Source organism: Microcaecilia unicolor, chromosome 7, assembly GCF_901765095.1.
Source record: "Microcaecilia unicolor chromosome 7, aMicUni1.1, whole genome shotgun sequence".
Taxonomy (NCBI): Eukaryota; Metazoa; Chordata; class Amphibia; order Gymnophiona; family Siphonopidae; genus Microcaecilia; species Microcaecilia unicolor.
Genome location: NC_044037.1, coordinates 285,659,431 through 285,676,055, shown reverse-complemented (window position 1 = coordinate 285,676,055; position 16,625 = coordinate 285,659,431). Strand labels below are relative to the sequence as shown.

The window sequence follows — 16,625 nt, the reverse complement described above, 5'->3', positions numbered from 1 at the left end:
CGACCTGAGGAGAGGGGTAGTATGAGTAAAGCGACCCTGGCAGAAGACGAGACAAGCAGCAGAGTTTTGAACCGACTGGAGAGGGGAGAGGTGACTAAGTGGGAGGCCAGCAAGAAGCAGATTGCAGTAGTCTAAACGAGAGGTGACAAGGGTGTGGATGAGTGTTCTGGTAGAGTGCTCGGAAAGAAAGGGGCGGATTTTATGGATGTTGTAAAGAAAGAAATGACAGGTCTTGGCGATCTGCTGTATATTAGTAGAGAAGGAGAGAGAGGAGTCAAAGATGACCCCAAGGTTTCGAGCTGAAGAGACAGGGAGAATGAGAGAGACATCAACAGAAATAGAAAACGGGGGGAGCGGGAAGGTGGGTTTGGGGGAAAAAATGAGAAGCTTGGTTTTGGTCATGTTTAATTTCAGGTGGCGTTGAGACATCCAGACAGCAATGTCAGACAAGCACGCTGAAACTTTGGTTTGGATGCAAGGTGAGATATCAGGGGTAGAAAGGTAGATTTGGGAGTCAACAGCATAGAAATCCAGAGCCATGCTGCTGCAGAATTTAGGATCCCATTGTTTGGATCCATTTGCATATCTTCAAGCAGCTCATTATGCTTCACAATTGCTTAAGAATAACTGTTCTCTAAGCTTGTTCCATTTGCTAAAAATGTTTTTCCTCTTTTCAAGTAGATCCCAGTTTTCAGTTTGTATGGAGCGCTCACTCTAGTAGTATCTGGTTGGAATTACGCCCAATTGATTCAGAAGTGAAATGAGGAGTTTGGGATGGGTATTCGAGAGGGAGACATTCTTAAATTCTTGCAATCTATACCTAATTACATGCACAGTGCCTTCCATAGGGAATGCCAATATAGGATTATAACTAGATCATACTTCTCTCCAAAACAAGTCTTTTATACAGGGGTCTTTCCTCTGGGACATATCTTAAATGTGGTTCTGCAGATGCCACACTCTCCCCTGGTTTGTGCACTTGTCTCCATATTAGACAGTTCTGGCTTAGTTCAGTTGGGTACTGGGAGTAGTTATGTCACAGGTCTATTACCCCTTCATCGAATGGTATTCTTTTTGGGCATGTGGAGAGTTGTGGGTTGCTTCTGCAGAAAGAACACTTGTTTATCTATAAAGCTAGTGTGGTGGGTAAAACATGTATTTTACAGCATTGGACCTTGAGTTCTCCACCTACGTTTTGGCACTGGAGGAATACCCTGCACACTTTATTGGTTCTGGAGGCTCAGGATGCAATATCGCTTACAAAAATGTTGAAAAGAATCAGATTAAGAACCAGTCCTGTTAATGTTCCTTTCCTTGGAGTAAACTCTTATTTAGCACTAACCTTTGTCACTTCCTATTCAACTGTTTCTAACTCAGTAAGGACAAGATTCTATAAATGGCACAAAAAATTGGCGCCAAAAATATAGGCATGGTTTATAGAATAAAAAACTAACCTGTTTAAAAAGACATACCCTACCAATCCAACATAAATGCCTGATCTCTGCAACACAACAAAACTAAAGAACGTAATGGACATAGCACAACTCTTCCGTTGTACGATTCCCTAGTGTGGCTGTGCCACATGAACTTTATCTTACTACAACATCACTTTGTATTTGTTTACACCGAAGTCTGTAATGCCTCTCTGGTACTATGTAAGCCACACTGAGCCTACAAATAGGTGGGAAAATGTGGGATATAAATGTAACAAATAAATAAATAAATACCTGACCTTGATTTGTATCTACCATTTTCAGGGCACAGACCGTAGAAGTCTGCCCAGTACTAGCCCACCTCCCAACCACCGGTCTGCCACCCAATCTCTGCTAAGCTTCTGAGGATCCATTCCTTCTAAACAGGATTCCTTTATGTTTATCCCACGCATTTTTGAATTCCGTTACCGTTTTCATCTCCACCACCTCCTGCAGGAGGGCATTCCAAGTATCCATCAATCTCTCCGTGAAAAAATACTTCCTGACATTTTTCTTAAGTCTGCCCCCCTTCAACCTCATTTCATGTCCTCTAGTTCTACCGCCTTCCTGTCTCCGGAACAGGTTAGTTTGCGGATTAATATCTTTCAAATATTTGAACGTCTGTATCATATCACCCCTGTTTCTCCTTTCCTCCAGGGTATACATGTTCTGTTTCTCCTTTCCTCCAGGGTATACATGTTCAGGTCAGCAAGTCTCTCCTCATACGTTTTGTAACGCAAATCCCATACCATTTTTGTAGCTTTTCTTGTTCCCTGTTCCACGCACAGGACTCAAGAGGCAGGCAGAGCTCCAAAGTCTCAATGTGTGGTTGAGATGATGGTGCAGGGATGAGGGGTTTAGATTTGTTACGAAATGGACAACATTCTGGGGTAAGGGGAACTTGACCCAAAAGGATGGGCTCCACCTTAACTGGGATTATTAGGAAAGGAATGGAAAACAAAACTGAGAATGTTATAATGCCTTTGTATTGCTCCTTGGTGGAACCGCACCTTGAATACTGTGTGCAGTTCTGGTCACTGCATTAGAAAAGGTACAGAGAAAGGAGACGAAAATGATAAAGAGGATGGGACAACTTCCCTATGAGGAAAGGCTCAAGCAGCTAGGGCTGTTCAGCTTGGAAAAGAGATAGCTGATGGGAGATATGATAGAGGTTTATAAAATACTAAGTGGAACAGGTAGATGTGAATCGTTTGCTTACTCTTTCCAAAAATACAAGGACTAGGGGGCATGCAAAGAAGCTACAGAGCAGTAAATTTAAAACAAATCAGAAAAATATTTCTTCACTCAAAGAGTAATTAAACTCTGGAATTTGTTCAAGAGAATGTGGAAAAACAGTTAGCTTAGCAGGGCTTTAAAAAGGTTTGGATAATTTCCTAAAAGAAAAGTCCATAAGCCATTATTAAGATGGACTTGGGGAAAATCCATTGCTTATTTCTAGGATAAGCAGCATAAAATCTGTTTTATTGTTCTGGGATCTTGCCAGGTACTTGTAACCTAAATTGGCCTCTCTTACAAACAGGATACTGGGCTCAATGGACCTTTGGTCTGTCCCAGTATGGTAATGCTTATGTTCTTATCTGTTCCACTCTTTCCTCCATCCAGTCTGTCTTTTCCCTCTGCTCACCCCTCTGTCTCTCCCTTTCTCCCTCCCTCACTCTGTGGGTCCAGTTTCTCTTCTCCTCTCTTCTTGAACCCCTCATCTGATCTCTCCACTCCCTCCCCCTGGTCTAGCATCTCTCTCCTTCCCCTCCCCAGCCCTGTAGTCAGGCATCTCTCTTTCCTTTCACCCACTTGCGGGTGTGGCATTTTTTCTCCCCCTTTCTCCTCACACAGTTCGTATTTCTCTCCCATCTCTCCTCTCCCCCTGGCAGTCCTCCATCCTTTCCATGGGTCCCTGACAGTGTCATTGATAAAGGCTGTCAGTCAGCCATAGAAGCCATCTCTCTGCCACATCCTGCCTACACAGGAACAGGAAGTTGCATCAGAGGAGGTGGGATACAGCAGATGGAAGACATCTGAGTGTATGGAGGGAGGGGTTTGGAGAGGAATAGGGAAAGATGTCCAACTTTATGGGGGAGAGTGTGAAAGATGTTGGACAGAGCGAGGCACCCTGTTCTGCTCCTTTCCCCCTAAACTATAAATAGGATGAATTGTGTGGGATAGGGATCCCAAGCACCAGGGGGGTGCAATCTGAAAGTAGGTCAAATAATCAAAGATAGTATCTCATTTGGACTATTTTTTAAATCCACCGGTCTGAGGTTAAGGGGCTATTGGTTTGCAAAAAAAAAAATTAGCCTTCTCTTATAGGTAAGTCATCCAGAATGGATACATAAGTACATAAGTAATGCCACACTGGGAAAAGACCAAGGGTCCATCGAGCCCAGCATCCTGTCCACGACAGCGGCCAATCCAGGCCAAGGGCACCTGGAAAGCTTCCCAAACGTACAAACATTCTATACACGTTATTCCTGGAATTGTGGATTTTTCCCAAGTCCATTTAGTAGTGGTTTATGGACTTGTCCTTTAGGAAACCGTCTAACCCATTTTTAAACTCTGCCAAGCTAACCGCCTTCACCAAGTTCTCCGGTAACGAATTCCAGAGTTTAATTATGCGTTGGGTGAAGAAAGATTTTCTCCCATTTGTTTTAAATTTACTACACTGTAGAAGATAGAAGAAATGATAGAAGAAATGAGGCTATATTCTCATGGAGGCAGTCCAAACTTTTGTCCCTGATTTTGGCTGTGCAGCTAACTGGGATTTCTGGCCCTTTGCTGTCTAGAAGAAGAGTGAGAACCTTGCCTTGTTTGGGATGGGTACAGGATACCTACATTTTTAAGTATAGGATGATCTCTGTCACCCATCGCTGTGAAACCTCTTGAAAAAGAAGGATGGGTTGGAAGAGTACCTGTACAGGGTGAAGTGTGTCATTAGTGCTACTTGATAAGAGTACCGGTAGCAGCTTCTTGCACTTTACCTCCAAAGAGATTATCTCTATGGCATGGCAGCAATTTTTTGTTGGGCATCAAATTTAAGGTCTGAAGTCCTCAAACAGATGACTCTGTGGGCACTAATTCCCATAGCAGAAGCTCTCAATGCCATATCAAAAATATCGTATGTCATACAGACCATGCATTTTCAACACACCTTCCCTTTGGTTACTAGTCTGCAAAGTTCTTTGGGCCTGGGAGAGTGTTGCAAACTCCATTACACTGTACATTATCTCAGACAAGTACATTCCCCAAAAGAAGTAGTAGGATGCTATGCAGGAAGTTAGAATAGCATTCTGAAAAAAACTTTTCCAAAAAGACTCCAATGTTTGACCCTCTCTGCCAGGGGGCACCAAGGAGTGAGTCATGGATTTTTTGGCTCTTTTAAGAGCAGATTTGATCAACATAGGATGCTTCTCAAACCTTGGAGCTTTGAACATATTGATCTTCTTAATAGGAGAAACAGAGAGGAGGATCTTTAACATTCTCATCCGAACCTCTATCAGGATTCTGTGAACAGGCACTGTCACAGCTTACTTGGGTGGGTCAAGGAACTGGAGGATATCCAGCATGTCCGCATTGAGTTCATTGTCTGTCTCTGACTTAAACTGGCCATCTTCCTCACTCTTCCAGTGGGGATTTATTTCTCTCATGAGGTGGGGAGGGATATAATGGAAGACTTGGGAGAACCACTCTTCAGTGAAGACCTCTGGTTTGTCTTCACACTTCCAGGAGCATTAATAATCAGAAAAATTGTCCAAGGGAGAAGTCTGAGTCTCCCTTGGACAAGTCTGAGTCTCTTAGTCAATCTACTAACACCAGGGTCAAGTCTAGGGTGAGAGCATCAAGACACTGATGATCTCCGATGTGCCAGTGAAGCTTCCTCACCCAATTAACTGGACACTGACACCAGTGCAGCTGATATTCACTCTGATATCCTTCAAGGTCTCTGTGTTGAATTGTCTTCTGCAGGCAGTGCATGGGTCTTGAGGATTGATTAGACTGTCTCCATCCTCAACATCGATCTTGTTGAAGCAGCAGAATGATGTCAAGCAAAAAAGCACTCCATCTTTTTCTCAAACTTCTTCACGAGCTGTTCCGTAAAGGCTGTTATCAAAAAAAGCATGGGCATCCCAGTAGGAATGGTCACATCCTCCTGAATTATTTAGAGTGTATCAAAAGTGGGGTCTTGGATCCTTGGAGGCTGATGCACTCCCTCTGATGCCACAGAGGTTGAACGTTCCTCATGTTGAGGATGCTTGGAGGACACCAGTGACCACTGCCTTGATACACTTGGTGCCTTGCTTCAAAGAGGTGCAGTGTCAAGGTGTCCCATTTTCCATATACCAACCAGGATCACAATCTTTTGGCACTGATGAAGATGAGGACAAATTCTTTTTCTTCTTCATGCAGGAATCAGACGATGACTGATTCCAATGCCCACAAAAAACAAAACAAAGAAAAAAAACCTCCACAGGCGAACACCAGTTCAAACAAAAGGAGTGGAAGGCACCAGGACAAAATCCAAGATAAACCAAAAAATCCTTTTATTTCTTTAAAACCAATGGAAATATTCACATACAGTCTTCACAAGCATATTACATGATGCACATGACAAAATTCCCAACACAGGCCATTTTTTGGCACATATACCTTCATCAGGGGACCTGTTAAAGAGTGACACCAACCTCAAAATTGCAAGCTGCTAGTGTCTATTGAGCACAAGCTCACAATGTGCTAATCTGAAACTCATAACACAATCAATATGCCATTAGCAAAGCCAATGGTCTATGAAAAGACATAAAAAAGTGACACTTGGTTTCGAGATTAACTGAGCCATTCTTCTTGTCAATGCATCTCTAAGATCCATTTCACAGCCGGGATACATGGACACTGATATTTCCAATGTCAATATTAATAGACTAGACTTGTCTGCACCAACAATCTTGCACCGTTTTTCCTGACTACGAATTCACCTGTTTGGCATCTATGACACAGCATACAGTGAGACAGATCATGATCGGGCACCTGGGATTGCAGGCACAAATTATGTATATCTATAACAGATATGTAGGGGCATAATTGAACGAAAACGCCTATCTCCATGGGCGTTTATCTCCGAGAACGGGTCCGTGAAGGGGCGGACCCAACCGTATTTTTGAACAAAATAGACGCCCATATGTTATTCGCTAATTTGTGAGCTGGGCATTTTTGTTATTCAGTGATAATGGAAAATGAAAGCGCCCAGCTCAAAAACGAATACATCCAAGGCATTTGTTCGTGGGAGGGGCCATGATTCGTAGTGCACTAGTCCCCCTCACATGCCAGAACACCAACCGGGCACCCTAGGGGGCACTTTTACAAAACAAAAAAAAAAGGTAAAAGAGCTCCCAGGTGCATAGCACCCTTCCCTTGTGTGTTGAGCCTCCCAAATCCCCCTCAAAACCCACTGCCCACAAGTCTACACCATTACTATAGCCCTAAGGGGTGAAGGGGGGCACCTACATGTGGGTACAGTGGGTTTGGGGGGGTTGGACGACTAACGCATTAAGCAGCACAATTGTAACAGGTAGGGGGGGGATGGGCCTGGGTCCACCTGCCTGAAGTCCACTGCACCCCCTAATAAGTGCTCCAGTAACCTGCATACTGCTGCCAGGGAGGTGGGTATGACATTTGAGGGTGAAAATAAAAAGTTGTGAAACGTCATATTTTGTGCTGGGAGGGGGTTTGTGACCACTGGGGAAGTCAGGGGAGGTCATCCCCGATTCCCTCCAGTGGTCATCTGGTCATTTAGGGCACTTTTTGGGGCCTTATTCGTGGAAAAACAGGGTCCAGGAAAAGTGCCCTAAATTCTCGCTAAAATCGCATATTTTTCTTCCATTATCGGCGAAAGGGCGCCCATCTCTGTTCGCCCGATAACCACGCCCCAGTTCCGCCTTCGACACGCCCCCGTCAACTTTGTCCGCATCCGCGACGGAGTGCAGTTGAAAGCGTCCAAATTCGGCTTTTGATTATACCGCGTTATTCGTTTTTGTGAGATAAACGTCCATCTCCCGATTTAGGTCGGAACTTGGGCGTTTTTCTCGTTCGATTATAAGCAGGATGGTCTTGTAACACTGGGTGCAGTGTTTGAAATTGCTGGAGGGTCTCTTTTGGGACATATCTCCAGAAAAATATCTACAGTGAAATCAAACAACTCAATGACAAATAAAGGAACTCGAATGGGTTCTCGAGACCTAAAGAGACCTACCTTGAGCTGATACAAAAATAAGAGAAACATGAAAAATGACTTATTAGGAAGAGTAGTACCACATGACAGTGATAGGAATTTACAGGGCCAGCCCAAGGATATCTTACATCCCAGGTGAACCTTGAGATGGGCACCACCTCCCATCCCATGGCAGCTCAAAGCCTTCCTCCCCCACCTCCCCCCTCAATCTAGCATCTCCCCTTCCCTATCATCTCCCCCCAATGGTATCCAGCATCTCTCTTCTTCCCTATTTCCCCCCTATGGTGCCCAGTATCTCTCTCCTTCCCTTTTCTCCCTCTTGTGGTATCCAGCATCTCTCTCCTTCCCTATCCCTGACCTTTGTAGTGGACTGGCATGTCAGTCAGCTTGCCAACACAATATTCATTGTGCCTGGTGTGGGTCCTTGAGCTTCTGCACACGCTTAAGATCTGTCAGGCCCCACCCCTTCTGAAACAGGAAGTTTGAAGGGGTGGACCCCATCCAGCCTTGTGTATGCACAGATGCTCAGGGCCCCATGCTGGGTGCAAACAAAAAGCTGACTGACATGTCTGTATAGTCACTGAGGTAAAAAGGGAATGGAAGCTGCTAAACATTTTACCTTGGGAGGAGGATGGAGAGATGTTGAACAGACATGTTGATTGTTGTGACTGTGCCGCCCCTCAAATTGTGCAACCCTAGGTGGATGCCTAGTTGCCTAGTGGTCAGGCCAACCGTGAGAATCTTCACAATTTCAGACAAAAATTCAGGAAAAACTGATAAGAAAATAAGTTCTGAAAAATGCTTAGAAATGTATCTTAACAGACTGGCATGATCCCCTGTGACAAAGGCAGGCAAGAAATTGCGCACGTGTGGTTATCTGGCTCAAAAATTACACAAGTCAGTTCTGGAGTAAAGTTTCCATACTAGGCTCTGTCAGATGACACCATTTATGTTGTGCGGATTTATTCTTGGAGATCGTTTAAATAAAATCATGGTTAATTTGTATATTAACAGGAATAGTTTGCACATGGTTTGCTTCTGCTGAAATTCTGACCAGAGTGTGGTCTACAATAACTAGAATTAGGTACTGAACTCCAGACACCTACTGGTATGACCCTCTGTGGCTACCTGGAAATGTTACAGAGTGGCTCTGCAGGAATCACTGTGTGTATTATAAATGATGCTGCTTTTAGAGGCTTCTGAAAAATATGTTTCCATAGTTCATCAAAAAAGGTAATCAAAATAACAAGACACAACAACTGACAAAACAAGGATGGCTGAGTCATCGAGTGCTAAAACACAGAAAATTGAGAATACTGCATTGTATTATATCACAATAACTACAACGTTTTAGTATTATGTCAGTGTAGTAAGTAGTTTAAATGTTACCTTTTCTTGATAAGATCTAATGCTGAACCTATGAATTCATCTTTCATTTTCTGAAGCTTGGCTCCATAGGTTGACAGATCTGTTGCTTCTAAAAGCAGAGATGGGCAGCAAGAAGATGGGGCTTCAGAATTTAGACAATGTTCTGCTATTGCTTGTACTCCTTTGCATCTGTTTGTACCTACTGTCTGCAGCTTACACAGAATACCCTCCTCTTCTTCCTCATTACGAATTGCTACTGCTTGTAGAGGTGACCTAGGAATGGGACTTGAACAAATAGGAGGAGAAGATTTTTCAACATGCTGTGATTGGCAGTTGTTGTCCTGTAATAATTCATGGTTCATAATGAAGGTTGTTCTTTTGCAATAAATACTGTCACTGGAAGCCAACTTAGTTTGAAAATAGGAGGAGCCAGTAGAGTCCTTATGTTCACCAACCACGTCACTGGAGCTCTTCACTCTGAAACAGCCACCATCACCATGGCTATAATTTGGAACTTCTTTTGCATCTGACATGCAAGTATCTGTACTGATTTCTGTTTTAACCATATGTTTTGCAGAGGATACCTTATCTGGTTCTTGTATTATTTCCTTATTGCTTAAAGTGGAAATCTCCTTGTTTTTCATCTTCTTGAATTCTTCAAAAGTTGGTATGTACATTCTTCCTTTCTGGCACTTTCTCTTATCTGATTCCACCTCAGATCTTATTTTTTGATCAACATTCTTCTCTGATTCCTTTATATATTCTGTGGTTTTTGATGTGACTATCAGTTTGCTTTCCTCTCCATGAAAAAGGCTTAAGTTGGGAGAACTATTTTGTCTCCTAAGCTGCAAACGTCTAATGGCTTCCTGTTTGATGTCTTCTGGGTTAGTTATTCTATGCGAAAGGTTAGGCCTTTCTCTTGTAAGTGGGGTGAGACTCTGACTGAGAGCAGTGTGTTGTACAAATACTGCACCACAGTTCACAGCACATCCATTTCTACACTGCTGACATATCCTGCTTTCTGTAACCTCCTTTGAAACAAGATCATTTAGAGAAGCCTGAGGACGGATAGGTTTACTGGGTTCTGTAACCTTAGTACTAAGGCTTCTGAGCTTCTCTTTAAGTCCTCTTTTGGCATCTCCATGAAGGACCCTCTCATCCACTGAAGGTAAAAGACACTGAGGCACTCTGGCAAGAGGAGGTATAGGTGAGTCTCTTTGTATTGCTATCGTCTCAGAATATAAAGGGAGGTGTCTGCAAGTCTCCACTAGGTTCTGAACTTGGGACCTTTCCGAAAAACCTTCAGACAAATGGCAAGTATTTTTACAGTGGAAAATGTACTCGCTATCCACACTTCCACAGTGAGTGTATAGCTTGGAATCAGTCACTGTTGCCCAATGGAGATTCTCAAGACTCCGATACAACCTGGTTTCTGCATTACTGATCGAGGTTGTCTTACCTATATAACATAACCCTAAAGGGTCAAAATCCCCATTCAGGATATGAGGCTCTATACTCTTTAATGGATGCATGTTGTTAATTGCAGAATCCTTCAGGTCATGTTTTGCATATAGTTGATTATTCCAGCAGCTTAAAATAAAATAACTCTGCAATGTTCCTGTGTCAACAACACTGATGTATGTTATAGCAGATAAACAACCATTGTATAACAACTGGCATTTTGGTGAATCAGTTCTAAGATGCTGAATGTTCATACCATGAATAGCAGAATATTCCACTGGAGTGTATTCACATGTCAGACTTTTTTTTTATTGCACATCTCTGAATTCACTAGCACAGTATGTTTAACAAATCAACATCCATGAACAGAGGAACCTAAGGATTAAAGAAACCTGGAAATGCAAGGGAAGAATAGATTTACTAATGTGTCAGTGCAAAGCATAAAAAAAATGTAAATGTCATGCAACATTGCTGCTGGAATTACAGCAGAAAAAACTGTTTATCATAAACTACTGGCTTCATTATATTTGGTTTAGTTGCTCTTTTATACCTATGCTTAATATTTTAAATTATATGTTTGACACAACATAGCCTACTGGTAATTGTCACTGGCACATTTGCAGTGGATTTTCATACAGTTGTAAACCATATTACAAATAATTTGTAACATATGCAAGTTTTGCTATCCCCTGGAACACCTAATTATAAATGGTTAAATTGGTCAAACAAAATTTAAGCTGTCTGTATAGGGAAAATTGAAATGTAAAGTCTTACCCAAAACATTTTTGAAAATGAACTCCTTAATGCCTTCTTTATCAAGGGGTTTTGTCCTTTTCTACACAAATGAGTAAATATATGAGTATACTGACTGTATTGATTCAGGGGCCCTTTTACAAAACTGCCTTAAGTGCTAACGCGCTTAACGCAGGAAAAATGGCAGGAATTGCTAAAGCATTCTATGTCAGTTTTGCCATTTGCACATGCTAAGCGTGTGGTACTTGTTGTTTTTTTTTTAAGGGGGCGAGTCAGGGTGGAGAATGGGCATGGAAGTGCTATTGAGCTAGTATGCTGACATCACTGGCATGTTAACTGATTTGCACATCCATAATGCAGGAGCTCTGAGCACCTTCTAAATAGGGGGGCGGTAAGTGCTCCTGTATTAATTTTTCTAACATTAGCGCACGGCTACAAATTCTACAAATAGTAAAGGGTAAAACTAGCCCTTACCTGGTAATTTTTTTCCACTAGTTCCAACAGATCAATCCAGAGACTTGTGCCAGCAGTTGGAGAGAGAACTTCCAAGGTTTGCTATATGTGGTCATGTGCAGCCACCTTAACCTCAGCATTGTCAATACCAAAGCAATGGAAGAAAGAGAAAAAAAATCCAACATATAAGTCATCTCCTGCCTTTATAAAGTCAATGTAGGCTCCTCAACTGCAAGCGAGGGAGGGAAACATATGCTGCATCTTGCTGCGAGTTTTGTCTAAATTTTTTTTAAACACCAAATGAAGGAACCAAACGCGAAGCAACCAAACCGAATGAACTGGAAGAATTTTTTTTTTGCTGATATCAACAGAGGGCGGGGCCTCTGGATTAATCTGTTGAGACTAATGTAACATAGTAAGTGACAGCAGATAAAGACCTGAATGGTCCATGCAGTCTGCCCAACAATCACATTCATTATCATTTCAAGATTTAAATCAACAATGAACATATTATATTCTTGATCATGGTCTTCCTTTGGTGTTTCTGGGACATAGACCATAGAAGTCTGCCCGGCTCTGTCCTTATGTTTCAACTACTGGAATTGCCGTCAAAGCCCACTCCAGCCTATTCAAATCTGTCTTGTCGTTTGAGGGACAAAGACCGCAAAAGTCTGCCCAGCACTGTCCTTACGTTCCAAACCACTGGAATTTCCGTCAAAGCTCTCTCCAGTCCATCCTAAACCGGATCACCATACGCGGGACTCAGACCATATAAGGCAGCACAGCACTAGCCTTAGTTGATGCAGCCAGAGTCACCATCTAAGAAGCACCACTTGACATGCAAACACATATACAACCCTTTAAGTTTTGTTTTTTATATCATTCATTTTCTAATTACAGATCCTCTGTGTGCATCCCAAGCCTTTTTGAATTCTGCCACAGTTTCTTTTTCCACTGCCTCCCTCGGGAGGTCATTCCAGGCATCCACCACCATCTTCATGAAAAATTATTTTCTGACATTACTCCTAAGTCTACCATCCCAAAACCTCAATTCATGTCCTCTTTTAACCATGTTCCCTTCTCTGGAAAACATCTGTTTCTATATTAATACCTTTCAAGTATTTAAACATCTGTATCATATCCCCTGTCCCTCCTCTCCTCTAGGGTATACATATTCAGTCTCTTCTCATATGTTCTTTGGAACAAGTCCCATATCATTCTTGTCGCCTTTCTCTGGATCGCTTCAAGTATTCTTACATCTTTTTGCAAGATACGGCCTCCAAAACTGAACACAATACTCCAGGTGGGGCCTCACCAATGACTAGTACAGGGGCATCAACACCTCTTTTCTTCTGCTGGTTACACCTCTCTCTATACAACTTAGCATCCTTCTGGCTATGGCCACCGCCCTGTCACACTATTTCGTCACCTTCAGATCCTCAGATACTATCACTACAAGATCACTCTCCCTATCTGTGTATATCAGCATCTCATCGCCTAGCACATATGTCTCCCTTGGATTTCTACTCCCTAAGTACATCACTTTGCACTGAATTTTAACTGTCAAACATTAGACCATTCTTCTAACTTCTTCAGATCCTTTTCCATGTTTTCCACTCCCTCTGGAGTGTCTCTGTTACAAGTCTTGGTATCATCCGCAAAAAGACAGACCTTACCTTCTAAACCTTCGGCAATGTCACTCACAAATATATTAAACAGAATCGGCCCCAGCATCAATCCTTGAGGCACTCTACTACTCACCTTTCCTTCCTCCGAGTGAATTCCATTAACCACCACCCTCTGGCATCTGTCTGTCAACCAGTTCCTAATCCAGTTCACTACTTTGGGTCATAACTTCAGCCTGCCAAGTTTATTCAAAAGCCTCCTTTGAGGAACTGTGTCAAAGGCTTTGCTGAAATCTAAGTAGATTACATCTAGCATACGCCCTTGACGCAGTTCTTTGGTCACCCAGTCAAAAAATTCAATCAGGTTCGTTTGGCACGATTTACCTTTGGTAAAACCATGTTGTCTCGGATCTTGTAACCTATTGGATTCCAGGAAATTCACTATCCTTTCCTTCAGCATCGCGTCCATTACTTTTCCAATAACCAAAGTGATGCTTAATGGCCTGTAGTTTTGTAGAAATGTACTGTAATTTATGACATAGAAGGTCCAGCAAGACCAGGTTTAAGGATCTGAAGTATTGAATAAAAATAGATGGCTTGTAAGTTCTCCTGGTGTGTTTGGCCAGCTGCAGGCAATCTTGTGCTGGAGAGATAAGCTATGCTGGATAGATAAGTAGTTAACAGCAAACAAGACAAAGGGAGAGTCTGAAGAAATCCCTAGGGTATTGTGTGTAAGGAGATGGAGCAATCAAGGTGGTTAGAACAGAAAGAGCTGAGTATGTGAAACGACATGTTTATGCAGGGGGGGGGGGGAAGTAGAGGTGGAGCAGGTGAGTGGAAAAGCAAGGTTCAAGCAGTGATCATGCTGTGAAGCCAACCAATGACAATGGAGGAAAACTATAAACAAGAGTCTGGTAGGCTGGTTAGTGGAAGTTATGTTAACTGGGACATGATACCAGAAAGTCATGTGATATAGTAACAGAGTCATGTGATATGGTCACATACTGTACACATAGTTAGATAATGTATAAAAGGAATAGTTTATCACTGCAACAACAGGAACTTTGCTAGCACTGCATAGCACTTTTGCTCCAGGCTGGTAAATTCCTCCACAGGAACAACAGAAAGGAAAAAGACTATTTGTATGTATTACTTATGAATGTAATTGACAAAGCAGCAATTAGATATCTATTTTCCTATTTGTAAATAAATAAGCTTCTATGATAAATTTATGATTGGCTAATGGTGTATCTCTTCCTGATAATACACTGAAACCTTCTGCTCAGTGTGCTGCTGCGGCTCGGAAAGCGAATAGAATGTTGGGTATTATTAGGAAAGGTATGGAAAACAGGTGTGAGGATGTTATGATGCCGTTATATCGCTCCATGGTGCGACCACACTTTGAGTACTGTGTTCAATTCTGGTCGCCGCATCTCAAGAAAGATATAGTGGAATTGGAAAAGGTGCAGCAAAGGGCGACTAAAATGATAGCAGGGATGGGACGACTTCCCTATGAAGAAAGACTAAGGAGGCTAGGGCTTTTCAGCTTGGAGAAGAGTCGGCTGAGGGGAGACATGATAGAGGTATTTAAAATAATGAGTGGAGTGGAATAGGTAGATGTGAAGTGTCTGTTCACGCTTTCCAAAAATACTAGGACTAGGGGGCATGCGATGAAACTACAGTGTAGTAAATTTAAAACAAATCGGAGAAAATGTTTCTTCACCCAACGCGTAATTAAACTCTGGAATTCGTTGCCAGAGAACTTGGTGAAGGCGGTTAGCTTAGCAGAGATTAAAAAGGGGTTAGACGGTTTCCTAAAGGACAAGTCCATAAACCGCTACTAATAGACTTGGGAAAAATCCACAATTCCAGGAATAACATGTATAGAATGTTTGTACATTTGGGAAGCTTGCCAGGTGCCCTTGGCCTGAATTGGCCGCTGTCGTGGAAAGGATGCTGGACTCGATGCACCCTTGGTCTTTTCCCAGTGTGGCTTTACTTATGTACTTATGTGTTCTTTAATCCAAATTATTTTATTCAGGGAATAAATGTCTGAAAGTTTAGCCTTGCATCTTGCAGCCTGTCTGATAAGGGAGCATAGGTATAAGGTTAAACACAGCCAAGGAGTTTTTCTCCAAGCAAGGAGAACTTCTCTAAGGCTGAAAGTGTAGTCCCCTCCCAAGGGGCAGGGGTCAGATTACAGTTTCCAGCTTCTTCTCTGTCACCACTTTTGTGAAGAGGAACCACATACGCTCTTCTCCAATCCCAAGATACCTCCCCCGTCTCCAAGGATTTATGAAACAAAAGGACCCACCAGAACCTCTCCCTCAATATCCTCAGATGGATCACATCCGGTCCCATGGCTTTGTCCACCTTCAGTTTTTCAAGTTCTTCATAAACACTTTCTTCCATAAATGGTGCTATATCCACGCCATTCTCATATGTACCTTGGCCAGTCAATCATGGTCCTTCTCCAGGATTTTCTTCCATGAACACAGAAGTATTTGTTTAGCACGTTTGCTTTTTCATCATTATTACCCACATAGCAGTTCACAGCATCTTTCAGTCTCACAATTCCATTTTTAGTCTTCCTCCTTTCACTAATATACCTGAAAAAGTTCTTGTCACCAATCCTTACATTTCTAGCCATTTGTTTTTCCATTTGCGCTTTTGCCAGACATACCTCTCTCTTGGCTTCCTTCAGTTTCTGTCTGGTATTCCTCCCTGTATTCCTTTTCTTGAGTTTTTCTGTATTTCAAGAACACCAATTCTTTAGCCTTTATTTTCTCAGCCACTTGCTTGGAGAACCATATCAGTTTCCTTTTTCTCTTGCTTTTATCTACTCTCCTTACATAAAGGTTAGTAGCCATATTTATAGCTCCTTTCAGCCTGGTCCACAGCCTTTCTGCTTCTCATATGTCCTCCCAGCCCATCAGCTCTTTCTTCAGGTATTCCCTCATTTTGCTAAACGCAGCATGCTTGAAATCTAGGACTTTGAGTTTTGAGTGACTGCCCTTCACTTTAGCTGTTATATCAATCCAAATTGTTTGATGATCACTGCTTCCCAGGTCGGCAACCACTCGGACATTTTAGACACACTATCCCCATTTGTGAGCACCAGATTCAACGCTGCTCCCTCCCTTGTGGGTTCTGTCCCATTTATCTGAGTAGATCATTTTGAAGGGCATCCATGATCTCTCTACTTCTTTCCAATTCCGCAGATGAAACTTTCAAATCCACATCTGGTAGATTGAA

The 16,625-nt window shown here is 42.4% G+C and overlaps 1 protein-coding gene across 1 annotated transcript in view; it reads right to left on the bottom strand.

The window, feature by feature from the left end:
* LOC115475138 overlaps window positions 1-10,610 on the bottom strand; it is a 123,966-nt gene extending 113,356 nt beyond the window's left edge. The window contains exon 1 of the mRNA XM_030210878.1: window positions 9,100-10,610. Within this exon, the coding sequence (XP_030066738.1) occupies window positions 9,100-10,610 (1,511 nt within the window). The remainder of the gene's footprint in view (window positions 1-9,099) is intronic.
* Between the last annotated feature and the right edge of the window lie 6,015 nt (window positions 10,611-16,625).